Below are 27,174 nucleotides of genomic sequence, written 5' to 3'. Positions count from 1 at the left end.
GCGTACGCGCCCATCAGGGCCGCGCAAGTTCCGGGTTTAGCCGCGCGCCGCACGTGCGCTATTACCCGGAACTCGCAATCTGTCAAGAATTCTCTTGACAGATCATCCGCATCCCCGGGAAAAGGGCCTCCGCGGGCAGCGAGTTGGGCTATCTGCCCATCTACTGCACAGCGAATGCCAGTGAAATTCTTACGCACAAGGCCTGCTTTTACCAGCAAAAGTGTTTTAAAATACAGAAAAATAATTTTTTCTCAATAATTTTTACATTTAAAAACCTGGGAAATAAGGTATGTTTATTTTTAACCCCTTTAAAACATGTAAATTTATTATTGAAAAAATTAAATTTTTGTTTTAAATATTTAATTAAATGCCATTTAAATTAATTTTAAATATGTGTTTAGTTTTATTTGAAGTGTAGGTTGGTGATTTGTGCTGAAAAATGGACACGTACTAATGTCTAAAATATGTACATACACAAAGCAATTCTACTAATGGATCCTGTTCTGCTAGAACAAGAACATGAAATTAATTTTAATTGATGGAAGGCTGAGGAATTGTTTTTCACTTAATTTGGTTGTATTTTTTGGGGTATTCCCATTCATACTTATGGGGTTTCCGTACATAAGCATGAATGGGAATCTCCATAAGCATGAATGGGGATTCCCTTCTGACATTCGTTGGGCCGGCCCACGTGATCCCAGGGGCATTCACGCGGAGGCATTTCCCCGCGGGAAGCCTCCGACCACAAAGTCAGGGCCTGTATGTGTAAATTGTCAGCTTGGCTCAGTTGGTAGTACTCTCGCCGTTGAGTGAAGCCCCACTACAGTGCATTACTGAGGGAGTGCTGCATTGTTAGAGGTGCCGTCTCTCTCAGATGAGGCATTTAAACTGAGGCCACATCTGCCTGCTCGTGTGGACGTAAAAGATCCCGTGCCACCATTTGAAGAAGAGCAGGGAGTTCTCCTGGTTTCTTGGCCAACATTCCTCCCTCACCCATCCATCTATTGTGTTCTTCTCTACTCCACTTCGGAAGAGTAGCTGAGGCGGTTTCCTGTTGCCTTCCTCACTGCTTTTATCTTCAGAGAACCTTCTCCTAGCTGGGCTGCAATCAAGGCTAAAGAGCTTCACCTACCTTTTACGAGAGGGGAAGACAACCACACCCATCGGATGCAAGCACCCCTGCTAGGTGTCAACCCAGTACTTGGAGACCATCTTCTAGTCTCCACTCACCAGGTCTGTCTGGAGTCGGGATCGAACCCTTTACCTGATGACTCAGAGCAGGGAATGCTAGCACTAAAGTGCCACATAAAAGGCTTGCCAGCAAAGTTGAAGCCCATGGAATAAAAGGGAGAGTGGCAGCATGGATACGAAACTGGATAAGTGACAGGAAACAGGGAATAGTGGTGAACGGTTGTTTATCGGACTAGAGGAAGTGGTGCTCCCCAGGGGTTGGTGCTAGGACCACTGCTTTTCTTGATATATATTAATGATTTGGACTTGGGTGTACAGGGCACTGTTTCAAAATTTGCAGATGACACAAAACTTGGAAGTATAGTGAACAGTGAGGAGGACAGTGAAAGACTTCAAGAGGACATTGACAGATTGGTGGAATGGGCAGATATGTGCTGGATTAAATTTATTGCAGAAAAGTGTGAAGTGATACATTTTGGTAGAAAAAACGAGGAGAGGAAATATAAACTAAAGGGTATAATTCTAAAGAGGGTGCACGGACAGAGAGACCTGGGGGTATGTGTGCACAAACCATTGAAGGTGGCAGGGCAGGTTGAGAGAGCGGTTAAAAAAGGAACCTGGGCTTCATAAATAGAGGCATAGAGTACAAAAGCAAAGAAACATCGAAACATAGAAGATAGGAGCAGGAGTAGGCCATTCGGCCCCTCGAGCCTGTTCCACCATTTAATGAGATCATGGCTGATCATCCAAATTCAGTACCCTGTCCCTGCTTTCTCCCCATATATCTTGATCCCTTTAGCCTTAAGAAATATATCTAACTCCTTCTTGAATATATTTAATGAATTGGCCTCCACTGCCTTCTGTGGTAGAGAATTCCACAATTTCACCACTCTCTAGGTGAAGAAATTCCTCCTCATCTCAGTCCTAAATGGCTTACCCCTTATCCTTAGACTGTGACCCCTGGTTCTGGACTCTCCTGCCATCGGGAACATCCTTCTGCATCTAGTCTGTCTAGTCCGGTTAGAATATTATAAGTTTCAATGAGATCCCCTCTCATTCTTCTAAACTCTAGCGAATACAAGCCCAATCGACCCAATCTCTCTTCATACGTCATTCCTGCCATCCCAGGTATCAGTCTGGTGAATCTTCGCTGCACTCCCTTCATGGCAAGAACATCCTTCCTCAGATAAGGCGACCAAAACTGCACACAATACTCAAGATGTGGTCTCACCAAGGCTCTGTACAACTGCAACAAGACATCCTTGCTCCTGTACTTGAATCCTCTCGCTATGAAGGCCAACATACCACTTGCCTTCTTAACCGCCTGCTGCACCTGCATGCTTACCTTCAGCGACTGGTGCACAAGGACACCCAGGTCTCGTTGCACTTCCCCTTTTCCCAATCTATTGCCGTTCAGATAATAATCTGCCTTCCTGTTTTTGCTACCAAAGTGGATAACCTCGCATTTATCTACATTATACTGCATCTGCCATGCATCTGCCCAATTACCCAACCTGTCCAAATCATACTGGAGTTTCTCTGCATCCTCCTCACAGCACACACGTCCACCCAGCCTTGTGTCGTCTGCAAACTTGGAGATATTACATCTAGTTCCCTCGTCTAGATCATTAATATATATTGTGAATAACTGGGGTCCTAGCACCGATTCCTGCGATACCCCACTAGTCACTGCCTGCCACTTGGAAAAAGACCTGTTTATTCCAACTCTTTGCTTCCTGTGTGCCAACCAGTTCTCTATCCAAGTCAGTACCTTACCCCCAATCCCATGTGCTTTAACTTTGCACGCTAATCTCTTATGCGGGACCTTATCGAAAGTTATGATGAACCTGTATAAAACACTGGTTCAGCCTCAACTGGAGTATTATGTCCAATTCTGGGCACTGCACTTTAGGGAGGATGTTAAGGCCTTAGAGATGGTGCAGAAAAGATTTACAAGAATGGTTCCAGGGATGAGGGACTTCAGTTACGTGGACAGACTGGAGAAGCTGGGGTTGTTCTCCTTAGAGCAGAGAAGGTTGAGAGGAGATTTGATAGAGGGGTCTGGACAGAGTAGATAGAGAGAAATTGTTCCCATTGGCAGAAGGGTCGAGTACCAGAGGACGCAGATTTAAGGTGATTGGCAAAAGAACCAAAGGTGACATAAGACAAAACTTTTTTACGCAGCGAGTGGTTAGGATCTGGAATGCACTGCCTGAGAGGGTGGTGGAGGCAGATTCAATCGTGGCTTTCAAAAGGGAATTGGATAAGTACCCGAAGGAAAAGAATTACAGGGCTACGGGGAAAGGACAGGGGAGTGAGACTAGCTGAATTGCTCCTACAGAGAGCTGGCGCGGGCTCGACAGGCCAAATGGCCTCCTTCTGTGCTGTAACCATTTTCAGATTCTAAACCAAAGGATCTCTCCCCTCCCCCAACCAACACCTGCAAGTGCTATTTGAAGTGCAGTCACTGTTGTAATGTAGGAAACACGGCAGCCAGTTTGCGCACAGCAAGCTCCCACAAACAGCAATGTGATAATGACCAGATAATCTGTTTTAGTGATGTTGGTTGAGAGATAAATATTGGCCCAGGACACCGGGGAGAATTCCCCTGCTCTTCTTCAAAAGAGTGTCATGGGATCTTTTACATCCACCTGAGAGGGCAGACGGAGCCTCGGTTTAATGTCTCATCTGAAAGACGGCACCTCTGACAGTGCAGCACTCCCTCAGCACTGCACTGGAGTGTCAGGCTAAATTATGTGCTCAAGTCTCTGGAGTGGGACTTGAACCTACAACCTTCTGACTCAGAGGCACCTCACAGAACCAAGGCTAATACTCTGTAAATTCAAGTTCTTTCTTTCAGTAGTAACAAAGTTTGTTTTTTATTTTAAATTTCCCACCCCCCACCCCGCTCCCCCCACTCATCTTCAAAAGATATCATAGAAACCGATGTTGTCCTCTGCTACCTTTCTCAAGTCAACACTCTTCATGCACGAACCTGGATAATCGATGTGTGCATCACATTTGGACATCGCAGCCTAGCTGAGCCAACTGAGACTGTCTCGCGACCATTTTCAATCTGCGTCACTGTAGAACAAACCCCCCCACCCATTTCAAATGGCACTGAGGCCAATTGTAGCCCTCATACTGCTGCCCCCCCCCCACTGCCCGCTCCCCACCCCCCAACTGAGATCAGCCACTCTGCACAAATTGGGAACCTTGTTGGACTCTATGGCTCACCAGGCAGTGCATTGAGAGACAGGAAATTGTTTCAAATCAACGAGAGGTTTTTCTCAACTGCTGGTCAACGATGGAAGGGTTAAAGTAAGCAGGGAGATACAGACATGGTTTGGCATTTAGCCAACTTGGCAGCCGAATAATCTGAAGAGCGGTGCAACCAAAGGTTGTTGCTGCAAATCCTACCTGCAACTTCCACAGGAAGTCTAGCCTGGCCGTCGATTCCACCTGTTGAGCGTGGAGGTAGAGCGCCAGAACAAACACCGTGATAATAACAGGAGTCATGATCTTCAAGGCCACCTTCGGGAACTTCAGGGAACTGTCATGAGGAAAAAAAAAATTAAAATAAACACTCACAGCCGAATGTTTTTCTTGGCTGAGTCCTCACATTATATCTTGAGAAAAAAAAACATCTACTCAATTGATTGAAACATTGGTGAACAGTTTGAAATCCGAGTCAGGTTTTAGGCAATATGTTGGAGTTCAGATACTTCACAGTTGGGAAGTATCAGGCTTCTCTTTGTCTCCCCAGTGCTCCCCCCTCGCCTCTCCTCTCCTGAAAGCTCTGATTCGCGCTGGGTTCTGGTTCCACGTCAGTTAAAGGACTCTAAGATTTTGGACACTAACTTTTTCAGATGATTTAAACTATCGTGAAAGTCACAATGCTTTGCTGTTGTTTCACCCTTTTTCTCTGTGGAACTCGCTACCACAGGGAGTGGTTGAGGCGACTAGCAGAGACGCATTTAAGGGGAAGCTGGATAAACACATGAGGGAGAAAGGGATAGAGGGATATGTTGATAGGGTTGGATGAAGAGGGGCGGGAGGAGGCTTGTGTGGAGCATAAACACCGGCATGGACCAGTTGGGCCGAATGGCCTGTTTCTGTGCTGTAAACTCTATTTAATCTTACTACCAGTGATCCCGTCAACACCAAATAACAAATACTGACTGCTTTAAAGGTGTTGGCCTTTAATTTCCACTTGCATCGATTTTTTTTGTGTGCATTGCAAAAAATTTATTTCATTTATCATTTGATTACATCAGCACATTGGAGAAATAAATAACTATTGACTTGAAAGCGGTGAGGTGAGTAAATGGATCTAAACAAGCAAACTTCAACCGTTAAACTGTGCTCGTGTAGCCCTTCCATGCCTCGCTCAAGAAGAAGCTATACCCAACCAACATTCAGTCTGGGTTCTAAGCATGGAGCGTAAATGAACATAAGAACATAAGAAGTAGGAGCAGGGGTCGGCCATGCGGCCCCTCGAGCCTTCTCCGTCATTCAATCAGATCATGGCTGATCTTCAGCCACTTTCCCGCCCTATCCGCAGATCCCTTGATTCCCCTGGAGTCCAAAAACCTATCGCTCTCCGCCTTGAATATACTCAACGACTAAGCCTCCACAACTCTCTGTGGTAGAGAATTCCAAAGATTCACCACCCTCTGAGTGAAGAAATTTCTCCTCATCTCAGTCCTAAATGGCGACCCCTTATCCTGAGGCTGTGCCCCCGAGTTCTAGACTCTCCAGCCAGGGGAAACATCCTCCCAGCATCTACCCTGTCAATCCCCCTCAGGATCTGATATGTTTTAATGAGATCACCTCTCATTCTTCTAAACTCCAGAGAGTATAGGCCCATTCTACTCGAGTCAGCTGACGTATTTGGGCTGCTAGTTTTATTGGCCATCTACTGACAGTACTTTGTGAACAGTCAATATGACGGTGGGGGGTGGCTGGTGGGGGGGGAACATTTAAAAAAAAACATTTAGTGATCACCAAAGCTATTTCTTTCAGCCATTCGATGCTGATTTGTCATCCATTAATGGCAAAACACAACAGGGCTGGATGGCCTATTGTTCCTGCCATCCTGTGCTGCTCTATGCAAAGATAATTTGCTTTCTGCGGAGAACGAGCGGTCCCCGCCACTCATTACATTTACACTTGTCCACGGACTGTCTATGGGCTCTTGCACTGGAAGCTGCGGTGATGAGAAAACCATTTCGCCGCAGCGTCCTCTAAGGGAGGGGGATCAGGGACCTGTGTGAACAGGGCAAGCATCTGTGTGTCTCCTTAACCAATCAGATTGAAGAACCCTTACTGAGCCAAGCAGAGTCTAAACCAGGAAGTGTCAATTGGAATATTTAATTCAATGTAAAATCATGCATGGAAAACAAAATAAAGAGAGGGAAAGAAAGATGGGATTAAGAGAGATAAAAGAGACAGAAAGAAAAAGTAAATTAAAAAAATTTTTAAAATTAAATCTCCAACAATAATTAAAATCTGAAGGAATGAGACTCCACACTTGTAAAAGTTAATTTTCAGTGCCAGAGAGGTTGTTTGGCAATAATTGAGACTTAACCACACCGTTAAAAATCCACTTACACTTGAAAGGACAAGCCCTAACATTTTCTGGTGTGTTTAGTGGGTATCTAGCACGTAAGCACCGCAACTTCATGCCGTTTCATGTATTACAATGCCGAGTCTCTCGGCGAGATACCGGTAGAGTGAAACTTCAGGAGGAGCAGGGCATCTTGGACAGTGACTTCCTGATTTCTGCATTTAACTGCACACGTGTGTTCGCCAAAAGTTGCTGTCCGATTTACACTTGAATAACGGTGATCGCTGATAGCCTCACCGTTATTTCTACCGCAAAATCCGGGCCATATAAAAATCTACAACGTTATTTAGGACTGAAGCGGGCCAACTTGTATTTATAATAAACATATCATATTCAGGATAATACTCACCAAGTCCACGTTCCATTGGAGGGGCTACTAGGGAGTAAAAGAAGAGATAAGTTAGAAATAATTTACAGGAAGCTGTAGCTTTGTGAATTACCCCCAAATAACGCTCAGGGGTCTTGTGGGTCAGGTTGGAACGTTTCCTCTGTAGCGCAATGTGTTTATAAAGAATGGTTTTCCAATTTCCTTACACCTAGAGCACAGAGGAGATCTTCCTACCAGTCAGATATCTGTGTGGTCGTTTGGTCTCTTGACTGTCAGCTGGTTCCAGAATTTTAAGCCTTAAAACTGCTGCTGATGGAGTTCTACTCGATTGACATCACGATTATGAGCAGAGAGGCGCCGGGGTAGTGAAAGAAAAGAAAGAACTTGTATTTCTATAGCGCCTTTCAGGACCTCAGGACGTCCCAAAGTGTTTTACAGCCAATGAAGTACTTTTTGAAATAACAACCTTGTGAACCTTCATTGCACTCCCTCTATGGCAAGTATATCCTTCCTTAGGTAAGGAGACCAATATTGTACACAATACTCCGGGTTTGTAAGCAGCTACTTACAGAGTGTTGGCGACGACCAGCAGGTCAGCGTTGTCGAAAAGGGTGACCCTGGGCACCTCCATCATTATGATGTAAATCAACTCGATGATCAGCATGAGGACCAGCTTTCCAATACTGCTGATCTGGAGGAAGACAGCGCAGGCCAGCAAGCTCAGCAGCACACAGTAGGTGAAGTACTGCCCAAGAGAATGGAGATAAAAGGGGTTAATGAGGAAGGATCTCCTTGTGCAAAGAGGGAATCATTCTCAGTCATCAGTCACTAACATACCAGAATCGTACCATCGCCGTACAGGATAGTTATCCTCCCCCAAAACCAGCAATATTAATAATAATAAGGATAATATTTCTATTGATATCGCACTTTATGGTGTTAAAACATCTCAAAACGTTTCACACAATGAATCATAGAATCATAGAAATTTACGGCACAGGAGGAGGCCATTCGGCCCATCGTGTCTGTGCCGGTCGACAAAGAGCTATCGCGCCTAATCCCACTTTCCAGCTCTTGGTCCGTAGCCCTGTAGGTTACGGCACATCCAAGTACTTTTTAAATGTGATGAGGGTCTCTGCCTCTACCACCCTTGCAGGCAGTGAGTTCCAGACCCCCACCACCCTCTGGGTGGAAAAAGTTCTCCTCAACTCCCCTCTAATCCTTCCACCAATTACTTTAAATCTCTGCTCCCTGGTTATTGGCCTCTCTACTAAGGGAAATAGGTCCTTCTTATCCACTCTGTCTAGGCCCCTCATAATTTTATACACCTCAATCAAGTCTGCTCTCAGCCTCCGCTGTTCCAAAGAAAACAACCCCAGCTATCCAATCTTTCCTCATAGCTAAAATTCCCCAGCCCAGGCAACATCCTCGTAAATCTCCTCTGTACCCTCTCTAGTGCGATCACATCTTTCCTGTGATGTGGTGACCAGAATTGCACGCAGTACTCTAGCTGAGGCCTAACTAGTGTTTTATACAGTTCAAGCATAACCCCCCTGCTCTTACATTCTATGCCTTGGCTAATAAAGGCAAGCATCCCGTATGCCTTCTCACCCACCTTACCTACCTGTCCTGCTACCTTCAGGGATCTGTGGACATGCATTCCAAGGTCACTCTGTCCCTTTACACTTCTCAGTATCCGACCATTTATACTGTATTCCCTTGCCTTGTTAGCCTTCCCCAAATGCATCACACAAAGGTCACAAATATAAGTGCAGATAAGAGAGGACAACTAGCTGCGCCCCTAGCCAAGCTGTTCCAGTACAGCTACAACACTGGCATCTACCTGGCAATGTGGAAAATTGCCCAAGTATGTCCTGTCTACAAAAAGCAGGACAAATCCGACCCGGCCAATTACCGTCCCATCAGTCTACTCGCAATCATCAGCAAAGTGATGGAAGGTGTCGTCGACAGTGCTATCAAGCGGCACTTACTCAGCAATAACCTGTTAACTGACGCCCAGTTTGGGTTCCGCCAGGGCCACTCAGCTCCTGACCTCATTACAGCCTTGGTCCAAACATGGACAAAAGAGCTGAACTCAAGAGGTGAGGTGAGAGTGACTGCCCTTGACATCAAGGCAGCATTTGATCGAGTGTGGCATCAAGGAGCCCTAGCAAAACTGAAGTCAATGGGAATCAAGGGGAAAACTCTCCATTGGTTGGAATCATACCTAGCACAAAGGAAGTTGGCTGTGGTTGTTGGAGGTCATTCATCTCAATCACATGACATCACTGCAGGAGTTCCTCAGGGCAGTGTCCTAGGCCCAACCATCTTCAGCTGTTTCATCAATGACCTTCCCTCCATCATAAGGTCAGAAGTGGGGATGTTCGCTGATGATTGCACACTGTTCAGCACCATTCGAGACTCGTCAGATACTGACGCAGTCCATGTCCATATGCAGCAAGACCTGGACAACATTCAGACTTGGGCTGACAAGTGGCAAGTAACATTCGCACCACACAAGTGCCAGGCAATGACCATCTCCAACAAGTGAGACTCTAACCATCTCCCCTTGACATTCAATGGCATTACCATCACTGAATCCCCCACTATCAACATCCTGGGGGTTACCATTGATCAGAAACTGAACTGGACCAGCCATATAAATACTGTGGCTACAAGAGCAGGCCAGAGGCTGGGAATTCTGCGGCGAGTATCTCACCTCCTGACTCCCCAAAGCCTTTCCACCATCTACAAGGCACAAGTCAGGAGTGTGATGGAATACTCTCCACTTGCCTGGATGAGTGCAGCTCCAACAACACTCAAGAAGCTCGACACCATTCAGGATAAAGCAGCCCGCTTGATTGGCACTCCATCCACCACCTTCAACATTCACTCCCTCCACCACCGGCACACTGTGGCTGCAGTGTGTACCATCTACAAGATGCACTGCAGCAACTCGCCAAAGCTCCTTCAACAGCACCTTCCAAACCCGCAACCTCTACCACTTAGAAGGACAAGGGCAGCAGGCGTATGGGAACATCACCACCTACAAGTTCCCCTCCAAGCCACACACCATCCTGACTTGGACCTGAATCGCCGTTCCTTCACTGTCGCTGGGCCAAAATCCTGGAACTCCCTTCCTAACAGCATTGTGGGTGTACCTACACCATATGGACGACAGCGGTTCAAGGCGGCTCACCACCATCTTCTCAAGGGCAATTAGGGATGGGCATTAAATGCAGGCCTAGCCAGTGACGCCCACATCCCATCAATGAATAAAAAAAATTAAAAAAATCCCCCAAATCATGGCATCTCATTGCCTCGTGAATGACTCCAGAGATTAATGGGGTGAAATCGGACACGGGTGGGGAACAGGCAAAGCAGGCGGAATGGCTTTTACCGGCTGTTTTAAGACTCGCCCAATATTCAGTTGTACGAACCAATGATTCATAAAGGTTTACCATAGCCTCCTTGCTTACGCACTCGCTGACTCTTATGTATAAAGCCAAGCATCCCATATGCTTTCTTTTAAACAGCTTTATCAACATGTCCTGCCACCTTCAATTTACTTGAATTTAGATACCAAATAAAAGGAAAGGATTTGTAAGCAGTTAAAAGTCAAACGGACTGAGGCTGGGGCGAGGCGTGTAATGGGCGAGCGACGTGACACCGCCCGGATTGCGTCTCTGCCCATGTCCAGCCTCCACAACCCCACCTGTTCCAGGAATCGATCACACACTTTGTGTGAAGAAGCACTTCCTGACGTCGGTCCTAAACTTGCCTTTTACCAGTTGGACCCGTGTTCCCGTGTCCTGGTTTAAATTGAAACAGTGCTCTTTTCTTTCCCATTTAGTTCCTTTTACACTTCTACAGACGTGGTTGGAATGATGCAACAGATCATCTTGGTAAAACAATGGATGAAAGCAGAAAGATATTGGCCCAGAAATTCGGGTCCCAACGCGTGAGTACACATGGGGTACTCACTCGTAGGCCGAACGAAAGTGCCGGTTTCGTGCATGCACTGCGCATGCGCGGGAAACCGGCACTTCTGTTCCCCTGAAAGAAGGGGTTGACAGGTGGAATGCGTGCGCCGGAGAGGCAGCGCGTGCACATCGAACTTACGTGTTTTTTGCAGGTTTCTCCGGGAGGGTAAGTCTCCAGCCGTTACACTTTTAAAAAGCAGACGCGAGGCCTGCTTTTAACAAGGTAAATGGTGAATTAATTAAAATTAAAACATTTTTTCCACAGGTTTATTATTTTTAAATACTTTAAAGAAAGGTAAATAAATTATTGTTTAAAATAGTATTTCATGTAATTTATAGTTATTTTAAAAATGTGATGTTTAAAAAAAAAATTATTTGAAGTTTTAGTGATGTTTTGGGGCTTATAGTATTTATAGGTTTGACAGCTCTTCCTGTCAAACTTATGAATGAAGCATTCCCTGCTACCATTGGCTCTCCATGGCCCACATGATCCCAGGGGACGCATCGAACTAACTGCACCCCTGGGATACGCAAGCACTGCGTGCCGGCAGTTGGAGGAGGCCCAGGATCGGAATCCCACGCGGGCCCACAGCTCAACGGCCGGCCCGCTAGGTAAGTGCAGGTCGGGGGCTTGCACCCGTGGGAAGCCCCCAACCCGAATTTCTGGGCCATTGAAGAGGTAAATGTGTGTGCAAATAGCTAAGGGAGCAGGAGGCTTGGGGCAATGCGAGAGGGTTTGAGTACAGGAACAAGGATGTCTTGCTGCAGTTGTACAGGGCCTTGGTGAGACCACATCTTGAGTATTGTGTGCAGTTTTGGTCGCCTTATCTGAGGAAGGATATTCTTGCCATGGAAGGAGTTCAGCGAAGATTCACCAGGCTGATACCTGTGATGGCAGGAATGACGTATGAGGAGAGACTGGGTCGATTGGGCTTGTACTCGCTGGAGTTTAGAAGAATGAGAGGGGATCTCATTGAAACTTATAAAATTCTGACAGGACTGGACAGACTAGATGCAGGAAGGATGTTCCCGATGGACAGGGAGTCCAGAACCAGGGGTCACAGTCTAAGGATAAGGGGTAGGCCATTTAGGACAGAAATGAGGAGGAATTTCTTCACCCAGAGAGTGGTGGACCTGTGGAATTCTCTACCACAGAAGGCAGTTGAGGCCAATACATTAAATATATTCAAGAAGGAGTTGGATATATTTCTTAAGGCTAAAGGGATCAAGGGATATGGGGCGAAGGCAGGGACAGGGTACTGAATTTGGATGATCAGCCATGATCGCATTGAATGGTGGAGCAGGCTCGAGGGGCCGAATGGCCTACTCCTGCTCCTATCTTCTATGTTTCTATGTAAAATGGGAGAGATGGAAAACCTGGAGATAAGGTGCAAAATTAAAACAGAAAATTACACTCCCTTCCCAAGTGTTGAGCTGAATTACAGCCTTTCAGCACATTGCAGGTTAGGAACATAAGAACAGGAGAAGGCCATTCAGCCCCTCGAGCCTGCTCCGCCATTCAATTAGATCATGGCTGATCTGTATCTACCTACTCCATCTACCTGCCTTAGTTCCCTAGCCCTCGATAACAAAATTCTGTTGACCTCGGCATTGAATTGTCCCCCAGCATCCACAGCTTTTGGGGGGCACGAGTTCCAGATTTCCACTACTCTTTGTGTGAAGAAGTGCTTCCTGGTTTCCCTGCTGAACGGCCAAGCTCTAATTTTAAGGTCATGTCCCCTTGTTCTGGGCTCCCCCCAGCAGAGGAAATAGTTTCTCTCTATCTACCCTATCGAATCATTTTAAGTTGAGTGGTAAATCAGGTTGAGTGTCTTATGTTCATTAATAACTAGACATTCTTATTATGAACACAGCTAGCTTCTAGCTAGTCATTTATTCAGTACACGTTCTCTAGGTACAGTATCTGTAGAGATGCAGCATGTGTGCTCCTGTGTGCAGGCTGCCATCTTGACTGTTGCCTTGTGGGTAGCCTAGCCTCATGGGTAATGTAGTCTTAATATATATACAGCTGGGTAGTGTAGTTTTATACATGCAGCTATATACAGCTCCACACAGCTCTATGGCTCCACCTAGTGTCCACTATAGAATGACATGTTATTGATCATTACATCCCCCTTTCTTTGAGGTTTAACAAAATCAATATCAGTCAACTTTCAAGAAAACAATAAAGATAATATCAGTAACACTTTTGTTAGTGCTCTATAAACATAAACATTTTCAAAACAGTCAACACATTTTCAAAGCTTTACATTGTACTCAAAGATTAAGTCTATCAGGCTCTTTTACTTCACGTGTGGATCTTCTCAACACGGGTAAGTCTGATGTGTCTTCATGAGATTGTTCTGGCGGTGAATGACAAGATGCAGTTGCGGCATTGTCATCAATCTGCTCTTGTATAGATCGAGGTCTCCTTGCAATCTTTGCTTGGAGAGGGTTTCAGTGTTTCCTTCACTCTTCATGCCATAACTCTCAATGTAGTCAATGCACTCACGAAAAACTGCTGGCAGCTGGATCCCATCATACAGCATAGTCCTCTCAGCAGCCTCGGCTAATGGAACACCAAAGATTGGCCTGAGGGAAGAAGGAGTATCCACCGGAACTGCTTCCTGCTCTGGTGCAGGCTTCTTCTTTTTCTTTTTCTCTTTCCACTGCTTAACAACATCTGCTGCGGTTATATCTTTGGACTTTTTCTCCTTGTGTTTTTCCTCTTTGTGCTTTTCTTTGACCTTAAAGTCTTTTTCTTTCTTCTTGGAGAAACTAGGCTTTTTGAAGACATGGATACCCTTTGGCCTTTTCATCCTTGATGGGCTCTCTGCTTCATCACCTGAGTCATCTGGTCTGCTTATGGCACAGTTTATACAGTAGACTCTCTTGACCAGTTCTAAGTCTTCACAAGCTTTGTCACCTAGTATCGAATCAAGTCTTTCAGCCACAACAGAAAACATGAGATGATGCACTTTGTCTTTGACTGTCACTTTGAGTCTGCATACACCTAAGCTATCTATTTTCTGTCCATTATAGTCCTTTAGTAGTACTGACTTTTTCTGTATTTTGGGCTTTTCTTTCATATTGTTAATGTCACTCATACTGATTAAGTTTGCTTTTGCCCCAGTGTCCAGTTTCAATGTAACTAATGCTCCATTTATCTGCAGTGGGATCATCCATTTGTCCACTTTTACTGCATTGACTTTATGTTCAGCATTGTCCATTTCTGAGGGCTGCACATTTTCTGTATCTTTTTTGATATCGTCACATGACACCATTCCTACAAAAAATGTCTCACTTAAATCAGTGTCCTCAATCACATTAACTTGTTGCCCTTTTGTTGTTTTTACTTTTGAAAAGCATTGTTTGGCAAAGTGATTCTTTCCATTACACTTTGTGCACATTTTTCCAAACACTGGGCATTGTCTTAACTGGTGTTTGTAACCACAGCGTTTACAATTAAAAATTTCATCCTCCGATTGCTTTTCATTTCTGTTCTGCCCACGTTTCTTCCCCTTGTAGGACACAGCACCGACAGCAGCATTATCACTCATTACAATCGCATCATTATTGATTTCACTGAAAGTCTTCGCGTGCTTTCGAGCTAGCTCGCTGGCTTGGCATAGTTTCACCGCATTTTCCAAATTTAGTTCGGTTTCTCTCAACAGACGTTCCCTGACTTTTTTATTATGAATACCAAACACAATCTGGTCACGAATCATGGATGCTTTGAGCTCAGAGAAATTACATGTCTGTGCTTTCAGTTTCAGATCAGTTATAAAGCTATCAAAAGTCTCATTTTATTGCTGTGTCCGAGAACGGAAGATGTATCTTTCATACGTCTCATTCTTTTTGGGAGAGCAAAGTGCATCAAAATTTTTTAGCACATCTTCTAATTTTCCTCTGTTCTCCTCTGGATTAAATACAAATGTATTAAATACCTCTATCGCCTGTGGGCCTGCAACCATAAGCAGCAACGCTATCTTCCTTGCATCTGGCTTCGTACCGAATCCGATGGCTGCAATGTAGAGTTCGAATTGTTGTTTAAAAATCTGCCAATTGTAGTCGATATTTCCCTCGAGATTCAAACGCTCTGGTGGCTTCAAATTCTCCATGTCGCTTTTCACATTTTTCAGCAGATCTTCACCACCCTGGTATCATCTTATGTTCATTAATAACTAGACATTCTTATTATGAACACAGCTAGCTTCTAGCTAGTCATTTATTCAGTACACGTTCTCTAGGTACAGTATCTGTAGCGATGCAGCATGTGTGCTCCTGTGTGCAGGCTGCCATCTTGACTGTTGCCTTGTGGGTAGCCTAGCCTCATGGGTAATGTAGTCTTAATATATATACAGCTGGGTAGTGTAGTCTTATACATACAGCTATATACAGCTCTACACAGCTGTACGGCTCCACCTAGTGTCCACTATAGAATGACATGTTATTGATCATTACAGAGTGGTATGACCTCCCCACGACCCACCCCTCTCCTTCTTCCCACTAATTCACCTCCTCCTGTCTGGGTTTAGACTTATTTCTCACGGGACCTCTGCTAGGCCCGGCCAGCTACTCCCGCCAGTCTAACATCAAACAACTTGTAGGCCTTGATATGAATCAGTCATTCATGAAAGAAAGACTTATGAAATAATACAGAGCGGCCTACGGGTGGCGCTGTCCAGGGAGAGTATAAATACTCGGGCACGGGCCCAGCTTGCGCAGGACATTCTTAACAGGAACTAGTGAAGGACACAACTGGACCTCCATGTTGTAAAACAGTTGATTAAAGCTTTGTTTAACGCTTAGACCAAGTGCCTAATAGTTTTCTTATGTCAGGCCTCTGCTGGAGTATTGTGCCCAATTCTGGGCACCACACTGCAGAGGAAATTTACTTGAATGGATGAGGGACTTCAGTTATGTGGAGAGACTGGGGAAGCTGGGATTGTTTTCCTCAGAGCAGAGCTGGTGAAGGGGAGATTTTAATGGAGGTGTTCAAAATCATGAAGGGTTTTGATAGAGTTGAAAGGGAGAAACTGTTTCTACTGGCAGGAGGGTCAGTAACCAGAGGACACAGATTGAAGATAATCAGCAAAAGAACCAGAGGGGAGATGGGGAGAATGTTTTTCCGCAGCGAGTTGTTGTGATCTGGAAACGCGCTACCTGAAAGGAAGCTGATTCAATAGTAACTTTAAAAAAGGGAATTGGATAAATACGTGTAAAAGAAAAATTTGCAGGGCTACAGGGAAAGGGCAGGGGGGAGTGGGATTGATTGGATAGCTCTACCAAAGAGCCGGCACAGGCACGATTGGCCGAATGGCCTCCTTATGTGCTGAAAGATTCTATGCAGGTGCAGCAGGCAGTTAAGAAGGCAAATGGTATAGCGAGAGGATTCGAGTACAGGAGCAAGGATGTCTTGCTGCAGTTGTACAGGGCCTTGGGTGAGACCACACCTTGAGTATTGTGTGCAGTTTTGGTCGCCTTATCTGAGGAAGGATGTTCTTGCCATGGAGGGAGTGTAGCGAAGATTCACCAGACTGACACCTAGGATGGCAGGAATGACATATGAGGAGAGATTGGGTCGATTAGGCTTATATTCGCTAGAGTTTAGAAGAATGAGAGGGGATCTCATTGAAACTTATAAAATTCTAACAGGACTAGACAGACTAGATGCAGGAAGGATGTTCCCGACGGCGGGGGAGTCCAGCACCAGGGGTCACAGTCTAAGGATAAGGGGTAAGCCATTTAGGACTGAGATGAGGAGGAATTTATTCACCCAGAGAGTGGTGAACCTGTGGAATTTTCTACCACAGAAGGCAGTAGAGGCCAATTCATTAAATATATTCAAGAAGGAGTTGGATATATTTCTTAAGGCTAAAGGGATCAAGGGATATGGGGAGAAAGCAGGGACAGGATACTGAATTTGGATGATCAGCCATGATCTCATTAAATGGCGGAACAGGCTTGAGGGGCCGAATGGCCTACTCCTGGACCTATCTCCTATGTTTCTATGATCCCTGAATCAGGTGATAAGTTACCTCAGGGAAGTTACAGTTGGGTTGTTTGCCACTGCAGAATCCTGTTTCTAAGTCCAGACTGTAGTTGGCGAAGGAATTGGCGATGTGACATGCGTTGACGTTGCTTGGCGTTGTGTTGTACTCTTTTGCTACACAGCTGTGCAAATCCTGGGTGTTGCACACAAACTGGAGGAAAGAAACAAAGTAAAGCGTCAAAGGATTTGTTGTGTTTGTACCGCTATACACAACTACATAAAATAATAAAGCAGCAGAGACTGAGAGTAACTTCAAGTGATCTTTACTGGGTAACTGGAACTTCGGCACTGACTATACAAATCGATACGCGTCTGTTATATACGCTCGCAACTAAGGATGTACATCTGCAAAACAAAGTAGTCCCTTCAATGTTGTATACATTACAGGATTCTTCGTACAATTCATTTTGGGTTGCGACTCTCTGAGCTTATCTCACCAGTTGTCTCCTCTCTTGTCCTCTTCCTCCTTTCCCTGTTGGGGTACAGTTCTACAGCTCCCCCTGCACCCTTCTCCCACCCCCCCCCGCCGCACCCCCACCCCCCACCTCTGGCAGCCCCGTACTAGCTGACCCAAGTGACTGTCTTTCACCCGTTAGCCTAAAACACTGAGGGGGAAAAATTCAGTTGTTTGCGCCTTCCGTTAGCGCCTTAAGGGGGCACTAATGGGGCGCAAAGCAACTAGCGCCCGGGCGCGGCGATGTTTGCGCCGCTCGTGAAATTAACTAGACATTTTGCGGCGGCGCTAAACACTACCGCCACGATCTCCTGCGCCGGCAGATTGTGACGTCAGTCGATTGCGCAACGCCCCGTGAGCGCCCCGGACCGGATATTGAGTGGCGCCCCCTGCCTTACCGCCTGCCGCTAGCAACGACAGGTTGAGGGAAGCGTTTTGCTGTCAGAAAGGGACTGGGGAGCGCTATTTAAAGGCGACCGCTTCCTGTCTTTTTTTGTCAGTAACATTTTTGCACCACGCATTCTGAGAGAGAGAGAGAGAGACTTCTGGAGAGATTCAACGCTGTGTGAAGGAGTTTTGGGTACTGTGCAGCACTTTGCAGGTTCATTTTGATTTGCCCTTCCTTGCTTCGCCAGCGCTCTGAGGTAGCGCCTCGCTCCTCGGCCTTTGTGCCTTAAGACAGGTGTGAACCTGATTTAGCGCTCCAATTACCTCCAGGGGTGATAAAAGCCAAGTTTGTTGTCGGAGGCGATAATTAGCGCCAGGCGCTAAACTTTGCGCACGGCCGATAATGGCGCCCCAAACGGGGCGATACTGAATTTCTCCCCCTGAGTGTCAGTCGGCTAGTCAACTGTGGTATGCGCAACACAATAGCAAAATACTGCGGATGCTGGAAATCTGAAATAAGAACAGAAAACGCTGGAAAAACTCAGCAGGCCAGGCAGCATCCGTGGAGAGAGAAACAGAGTTAACGTTTCAGGTTGAAGACCTGTCATCAGAACTGGAAACAAGCAGGAAAAGGAACAGACTTTTAAGCAAGTGTAGGGCCTGGGAAATGGGGGAGGGGATGAAAGAACCAAAGGGAAGGTCTGTGATAGGATAGAAGGCAGGAGAGATTAAGAGATATTAAGAGATATTCAAGGCGAGACGAGATGGTAATGGGGCAGGTTCAGAAACAAAGGGTGGCTCTAGATTGAGTGTGAATTGCGCTGGCAGAATGAAAGACAGCTGCCATGTGGGAGAGAAGAAAAACAAGCACAAACAAAAAGTGTGGATAAAAAATATATATGATAGGGGCCGAGATTCTGATCTGAAATTGTTGAATTCTATGTTGAGTCCAGAAGGCTGTAAAGTGCCTAATCGAAAGATGAGGTGCTGTTCCACGGAAGCTCAGCATAAGCTCGAGGAACAGCACCTCATCTTTCGATTAGGCACTTTACAGCCTTCTGGGCTCAACATAGAGTTCAACAATTTCAGATCATAACCTCGGCCCCTATCATATATATATTTTTTATCCACACTTTTTGTTTGTGCCTTTTGTTCTTCTCTCCCACAGGGCAGCTGTCTTTCATTCTGCCAGCGCAATTCACACTCAATCTAGAGCCATTGTCTGTTTCTTAACCTGTCCCATTACCACCTCGTCTTGCCTTGAATATCTCTTAATGTCTCTTTACTTCTCCTGCCTTCCATCCTATCACAGACCTTCCCTTTTGTTCTTTCATCCCCTCCCCCATTTCCCAGCCCCTAAACTTGCTTTAAAATCTGTTCCTTTTCCTGCTTTTTTCTCAATTCTGACGAAGGGTCTTCGACCTGAAACGTTAACTCTGTTTCTCTCTCCACTGATGCTGCTCTGGCCTGCTGAGTTTTTCCAGCGTTTTCTTTTGTTATTTTTGTGGTATGCTCGATCCTGGTCCGCATCTAGCATCCACACACACACACAGCAGGAGTACTTGAACAGCGAGCAGGAGCAAGAACCCTGGTCTGAGGCATGCAGGCAAATCGTAACGGCCCAAGTTAGCTTTCTTATATTTTATTCATTCTCGGGATGTGGGCGTTGCTGGCTAGGCCGACATTTATTGCCCATTCCTACTGGAGCCGAGTGGCCCGCTCGGCCACTTCAGCGGGCAGTTAAGAGTCAACCACGTAGGTGTGGGACTGGAGTCACATATAAGCACATAAGAAATAGGAGCAGGAGTCGGCCATACGGCCCCTCGAGCCTGCTCCGCCATTCAGACCATGGCTGAATTTCGACCTCAACTCCACTTTCCCGCCCGATCCCCACATCCCCTGGATTCCCTTGGAGTCCAAAAATCTATTGATCTCCGCCTTCAATATATATATAGGCCAGACCGGGTAAGGATGGAAGGTTTTCTTCCCTACAGGACATTAGAGAACCAGTTGATTATGAGTAGTTGAGGTGAATAGCATAGACGCATTTAAGGGAAAACGTGATAAATACATGAGGGAGAAAGGAATAGAAGGATTTGCTGATAGGGTGAGATGAAGTAGGGTGGGAGGAGGTTCGTGTGGAGCATAAATACCAGCATAGACCTTTCGATTAGGCAATCAACATCGAGTTCAACAATTTCATCCTGACTTGGAAATATATCACCGTTCCTTCATCGTCGCTGGGTCAAAATCCTCGAACTCTCTCTCTAACAGCACTGTGGGAGCACCTTCACCTCACGGACTGCAGCGGTTCAAGAAGGCGGCTCACCACCACCTTCTCAAGGGCAACTAGGAATGGGCAATAAATGCTGGCCTTGCCAGCGAGGCCCACATCCCGTGAATGAATAAGAAAAAGAGAGGCTATTTCATGTGAACTCCGCTGATATTTATTATGCAGAATTAGACAGGCTGGAGAACGCTTAAGAGCCAATTTTTTTTGCTGTTGGTGTTTTTCAAATAAATTCCAGATGTTCTCATTGTCCTCTTCCCTTTTTACAACCTCTGTTGGCCAGTACCTTTCCCCAGAACAAAGAGGGTTATCGTTATGGAAAAGAAACATCATTTTTCGAGAATAAAATAACTACACCTTACTTTGGAATGTGTGGAAGTCAGCAGAGAGACATCACCTCTTAATAGAGCGTGACAAATATTGTCCTATGAGGAGAGATTGAGTAGACTAGGCCTATATTCCCTAGAGTTTAGAAGAATGAGAGGGGATCTCATTGAAACATACAAAATTATTAAAGGGGTTTGACAGGGTAGATGCAGGGAGGGTGTTTCCCCCTGGCTGGGGAGTCTAGAACCAGGGGTCACAGTCTCAGGATAAGGGGTCGGCCATTTAGGACTGAGATGAGGAGGAATTTCTTCACTCCGAGGGTGGTGAATCTTTGGAATTCTCTACCCCAGAGGGCTGTGGAGGCTCTGTCGTTGAGTATATTGAAGACTGAGATCAATTGATTTTTGGACTCCTGGGGATCAAGGGATATGGGGATAGCACGGGAAGGTGGAGTTGAGGTAGAAAGTCAGCCATGATCTCATTGAATGGCGGGGCAGGCTCGAGGGGCCGAATGGCCGACTCCTGCTCCTATTTCCTATGTTCTTGCTTTCTTAAATCCAGCCCCATTAATCCCTGACGTAAGAAGACTACTAGGCACTTGGTCTAAGCGTTAAACAAAACTTTAATCAACTGTTTTACAACATGGAGGGCTAGTTGTGTCCTTCACTAGTTCCTGTTAAAGAATGTTCTGAGCAAGCTGGGCCCATGCCCGAGTATTTATACTCTCCCTGGACAGCGCCACCAGCAGGCCGCCCAGTATTATTTTATAAGTCATTTCCACATGAATGACAAGATTCATGTCAATCCCGACACTACAGCAATCTAGGCTGATGCTTCTAGTGCAGTGCTGAAGGAGTGCTGCACTGTCGGAGATGCCGTCTTTTGGACGACATGTTAAACCAAGGCCCCATCTGCTCTCAGCATTTTTAGCATTTGCTACTTTTATTTCATATTTAAGTGTCAGCCAGTGGCTCAGTGGGCAACAACCTTGCTTGTGATTCTGGAGGTTGTGGGTTCAAGTCCCACTCCAGACACCTGAGCACAAAAATCTAGGCTGACACTCCCAGTGCAGTGCTGAGGGAGCGCTGCCCTGTCGGAGGTGCCGTCTTTCAGGTGAGACGATAAACCGAGGCCCTGTCTGCCCTGTCGGGTGGATGTAAAAGATCCCATGGCACTATTTCGAAAAAGAGCACGGGAATTATCCTCGGTGTTCCGGCCAATATCTATCCCTCAATCAACAAAAACAGATTATCTGGTCATTATCACATTGCTGTTTGTGGGAGCTTGCTATGCGCAAATTGGCTGCCGTGTTTCTTACATTACAACAGTGACTACACTTCAAAAAGTACTTCATTGGCTGTAAAGCGCTTTGGGCCACAAAAGGCGCTACGTCAATGCAAGTTCTTTCTGTCTTTTACAGGGCTTCTCACACTGATCAGTAGAAACTGGGATGAGGCAATATAGTTGTGTGAATGGGACTGTGCGAGTGTTAGTTTGTGTGTACGTGTGTGAGTGTGTGTGTGAATGGGATTGTGCGAATGAGAGTTTGTGTGTGAATGGAATTGTGTGAGTGTGAGTTTATGAGTGAGTGTGTGAATGGAATTGTGCGAGTGTGAGTTTCTGTGTACGTGTGTGTGTGAATGGGATTGTGCGAGTGTGAGTTTATGTGTGAGTGTGTGTGAATGGAATTGTGTGAGTGTGAGTTTGTGTGTACGGTGTGAATGTGTGTGAATGGGATTGTACGAGTGTGAGTGTGTGTGAATGGGGTTGTGTGAGTGTGAGTTTGTGTGTGAGTGTGTGTGAATGGGATTGTGCGAGTGTGAGTTTATGTGTGAGTGTGTGTGAATCAGATTGTGCGAGTGAGAGTTTATGTGTGAGTGTGTGAATCAGATTGTGCGAGTGTGAGTTTATGTGTGAGTGTGTGTGAATCAGATTGTGCGAGTGTGAGTTTGTGTGTACGTGTGTGAGTGTGTGTGTGAATGGGATTGTGTGAGTGTGAGTTTATGTGTGAGTGTGTTTGAATTGGATTGTGCGAGTGTGAGTTTGTGTGTACGTGTGTGAATGGGATTGTGCGAGTGTGAGTTTGTGTGTACGTGTGAGTGTGTGAGAATGGGATTGTGCGAGTGAGAGTTTGTGTGTGAGTGTGTGTGAATCAGATTGTGCGAGTGAGAGTTTATGTGTACGTGTGAGTGTGTGAGAATGGGATTGTGCAAGTGAGAGTTGTGTGCGAGTGTGTGTGAATCAGATTGTGCGAGTGAGAGTTTATGTGTACGTGTGAGTGTGTGAGAATGGGATTGTGCGAGTGAGAGTTTGTGTGTGAGTGTGTGTGAATCAGATTGTGCGAGTGAGAGTTTATGTGTACGTGTGAGTGTGTGAGAATGGGATTGTGCAAGTGAGAGTTTGTGTGCGAGTGTGTGTGTGTGAGAATGGGATTGTGCAAGTGAGAGTTTGTGTGCGAGTGTGTGTGTGTGAGAATGGGATTGTGCAAGTGAGAGTTTGTGTGTGAGTGTGAGTGTGTGTGAATGGGATTGTGCGAGTGAGAGTTTATGGTGTCTATTAATGCATAAAGGTTGATGGAATTAAGTTTAACTTTCTTCGCTGGGTGATCGGGAATCGACAGCCCATTGTTACGCCTCATCTGATTGGAAAAGAAAATCGGGCAAGATGTAACCCGGGCGGCCCATTCGCTTTCATCCGTCTATCACCTGGGGCTAAAGGTTAAACTTTGCCCTGTGTGTGAATTTGTACGAGAGGTTAGTTTGAGTTCATGTATGTAATAAATTTAAGGTTAAACAACCAGAGGGGGAGCTGAGAAGAAAATACTTTACGCAGCGAGTTGTTATGATCTGGAATGCGCTGCCTGAAAGGGCGGTGGAAGCAGATTCAATAGTAACTTTCAAAAGGAAATTGGATAAATGCTTGAAAAAGAATAGTTTGCAGGGCTATGGGGAGGGAGCGGGGGAGTTCGACTGATTGGATGGCTCTTTCGAAGAGCCGGCACAGGCACGATGGGCCGAATGGCCTCCTTCTGTGCTGTACGATTCTATGTATCACTGACACAAGGTCCTGGCTGCGAGGAGTTACAGAGCCCGACAGTAAGAGGGAACTCCAATAACATCAGTAGAGATACAGTTGGCAACATGGGACACTGGGAGTGGTCATTGACTCAGACAGCGCCAGGCAGCTGGAATAAGTTCAGTCGAGATTAAATCAGTAATACAGGGGGCGCTGGCTGAGAGCAGTTACTGAGCCCAGCAGTGCGAGGTCACTGGATTACTATCGGTTGAAATACAGTCAGTCAGAAACCCAGAAGGGTTGGGTAATTGCATCCTTTCAGGTGTGCGTGTTAATTCAACTCCCTTATGTTGATGGGCTCAATTATTTCTCCATGCCTGGTTTCCTTTGCTTTCACCAGCACTCACTATTTGTAAAGGGAAATTAAACAACTCAACAACAAAGACAGACTCATATTTACCTAGTGCCTTTCACCACCTCCAGACGTCCCAAAGCACTTTACAGCCAATGAAGTACTTGTGAAGTGTAGTCACTGTTGTAATGGAAAGGGTCTCTGTGTTGTCCTGGGCCTAACTTAATTCTAATCTCTGTGTTATCCTGGGACTTGAAAGAGGGCTTGAGAGGGCAGATGCTGGGAGGTTGTTTCCCCCTGGCTGGAGAGTCTAGAACTAGGGGGCAGAGTCTCAGGATAAGGGGTCGGCCGTTTAAGACTGAGATGAGGAGGAATTTCTTCACTCAGAGGGTTGTGAATCCCTGGAATTCTCTGCCCCAGAGGGCTGTGAATGCTGAGTCTTTGAGTATATTCAAGGCTGAGATGGATAGATTTTTGGACTCTAGGGGAATCAAGGGATGTGAGGATCGGGCAGGAAAGTGGAGTTGAGGTTGAAGGCTCGAGGGGCTGTATGGCCGACTCCTGCTCCTAATTCTTAGGTTTCTTATGTCTAACAGCAACAACAACTTACATTTATATAGCGCATTCAATGTAGCGAAGTGTCCCAAGGCGCTTAGCAAGAGCGCGATCAATGTAAACATTATTGACACCGAGCCACATAAGGAGATATTAGGACAGGTGACCAAAACCTTGGTCAAAGAGCTTTTAAGAAGCATCTTAAAGGAAGAGAGGGAGGTGAGAGCTGGAGAAGGGGTGAGTTAGGGAATTCAGAGCTTAGGGCCGGGGCAGCTGAAGGCACAGCCACCAATGGTGGAGCGATTAAAAAAGGGGTGTGCAAGAGGCCAGAATTGGAGGAGCGCGGAGGTCTCGAAGGCTTGTAGGACTGGAGGAGGTTACAGCGATAGGGCGGGGTGAGGCCATGGAGTCTCTGTGTTAGCCCGGGTCCAACAGACTCCACACTCTGTGGAATCCCGGCTCTAACACACACCAGCCTCTGGGTAAACCTTCCTGCTAAGCCGCGCGGCCGCACAGTGGTCTGGAGGTCCCGCGCAGGCCGCTCACCAGCTTTTACATGTAAGAAACCGCGTTGGCGCAAAAGGGCCACGCAGTCAGTTAAAGGGACCACGGATGAAAAAGAACAATTAGAGGGAGCATTGCTATGGGTTAGCCTGGATCTGAAAATGGGGTATCTCTTTTCCATGATTTAGAATGGGGTCGTGTCTGCTGAAAAATACGGGCCCACCTCACGACCGTTTCCACCTACCATGTTGACAAACGCGGAGAGGAATACCAGCGAGATGGTGAAGACACCGACAATGGTGCTGTTCATCTTGGACTGGACAATCTTCTTCGACAAGTGCTGCAGTGGGCCAGGGAAGAACTGCGGGGGCAAAAGAAAGATCTAGCATTCAGTCACTTGAAGCAGAGATTAACCTTATTTTGCACAACCTTATTTGACAAGGTTGCAGAATCGGCAAATTGAAATTCGTTTTGCTTCAGCAGCAAGATCTGTCAAGCTGTTACCCCGACACTCCCAGCGTGTTCCCTGGGGAATTTCACCCCGACACTCTAAGCGTGTTCCCTGGGGAATTTCACCTCGACATTCTCAGCGTGTTCCCCGGGGAATTTCACCCGACACTCTCAGCGTGTTCCCTGGGGAATTTCACCTCGACATTCTCAGCGTGTTCCCTGGGGAATTTCACCTCGACATTTTCAGCGTGTTCCCTGGGGAATTTCATCCGACGGTCCCAGCGTGTTCCCCGGGGTACTTCACCCAACAATCTCAGTCTGTTCCCTGAGGAATTTCACCCCGACAATCACAGCGTATTCCCCGGGGAATTTCACCTCGACATTCTCAGCGTGTTCCCTGGGGAATTTCACCCCGACACTCTCAGCGTGTTCCCCGGGGAATTTCACCTGACACTCTCAGCGTGTTCCCCGGGGAATTTCACCCGACAATCTCAGCGTGTTCCCTGGGGAATTTCACCCGACACTCTCAGCGTGTTCCCCGGGGAATTTCACCCGACAATCTCAGTGTGTTCCCTGGGGAATTTCACCCGACAATCTCAGCGTGTTCCCTGGGGAATTTCACCCGACACTCTCAGCGTGTTCCCTGGGGAATTTCACCCGACACTCTCAGCGTGTTCCCCGGGGAATTTCACCCGACATTCTCAGCATGTTCCCTGGGGAATTTCACCTCGACATTCTCAGCGTGTTCCCTGAGGAATTTCACCCGACACTCTCAGCGTGTTCCCTGGGGAATTTCACCCAACACTCTCAGCGTGTTCCCCGGGGAATTTCACCCAACACTCTCAGCGTGTTCCCTGGGGAATTTCACCCGACACTCTCAGCGTGTTCCCTGGGGAATTTCACCCGACACTCTCAGCGTGTTCCCCGGGGAATTTCACCCGACACTCTCAGCGTGTTCCCTGGGGAATTTCACCCGACACTCTCAGCGTGTTCCCCAGGGAATTTCACCTCGACACTCTCAGCGTGTTCCCCTGGGGAATTTCACCCGACACTCTCAGCGTGTTCCCCGGGGAATTTCACCCCGACAATCTCAGTGTGTTCACTGGGGAATTTCACCCGACACTCTCAGTGTGTTCCCCGGGGAATTTCACCCGACACTCTCAGCGTGTTCCCCTGGGGAATTTCACCCGACACTCTCAGCGTGTTCCCTGGGGAATTTCACCCGACACTCTCAGCGTGTTCCCTGGGGAATTTCACCCGACACTCTCAGCGTGTTCCCTGGGGAATTTCACCCGACACTCTCAGCGTGTTCCCCGGGGAATTTCACCCGACACTCTCAGCGTGTTCCCCTGGGGAATTTCACCCGACACTCTCAGCGTGTTTCCTGGGGAATTTCACCCGACACTCTCAGCGTGTTCCCCGGGGAATTTCACCCCGACAATCTCAGTGTGTTCACTGGGGAATTTCACCCGACACTCTCAGCGTGTTCCCCGGGGAATTTCACCCGACACTCTCAGCGTGTTCACTGGGGAATTTCACCCGACACTCTCAGCGTGTTCCCTGGGGAATTTCACCCGACACTCTCAGCGTGTTCCCTGGGGAATTTCACCCGACACTCTCAGCGTGTTCCCTGGGGAATTTCACCCGACACTCT

General features: G+C 46.6%; 1 protein-coding gene across 1 annotated transcript in view; it reads right to left on the bottom strand.

Annotated features, from left to right (window-relative positions):
- adcy5 (adenylate cyclase 5) overlaps positions 1–27,174 on the bottom strand; it is a 328,357-nt gene that overhangs the window by 17,799 nt on the left and 283,384 nt on the right. Inside the window, exons 13-17 of the mRNA XM_085986826.1 lie at positions 25,315–25,431; positions 17,173–17,337; positions 7,718–7,893; positions 7,170–7,196; positions 4,612–4,744 (exon numbers count right to left, since the gene is read on the bottom strand). Of these exons, the coding sequence (XP_085842952.1) occupies positions 4,612–4,744; positions 7,170–7,196; positions 7,718–7,893; positions 17,173–17,337; positions 25,315–25,431 (618 nt within the window). The remainder of the gene's footprint in view (positions 1–4,611; positions 4,745–7,169; positions 7,197–7,717; positions 7,894–17,172; positions 17,338–25,314; positions 25,432–27,174) is intronic.

This window comes from Somniosus microcephalus, chromosome 4 (assembly GCF_052327205.1).
Source record: "Somniosus microcephalus isolate GS21.2 chromosome 4, FLI_Smic_1.0, whole genome shotgun sequence".
NCBI lineage: Eukaryota > Metazoa > Chordata > Chondrichthyes > Squaliformes > Somniosidae > Somniosus > Somniosus microcephalus.
The sequence above is the reverse complement of the archived record's forward strand: the minus strand, read 5'-3'. Positions and strand labels throughout refer to the sequence as shown.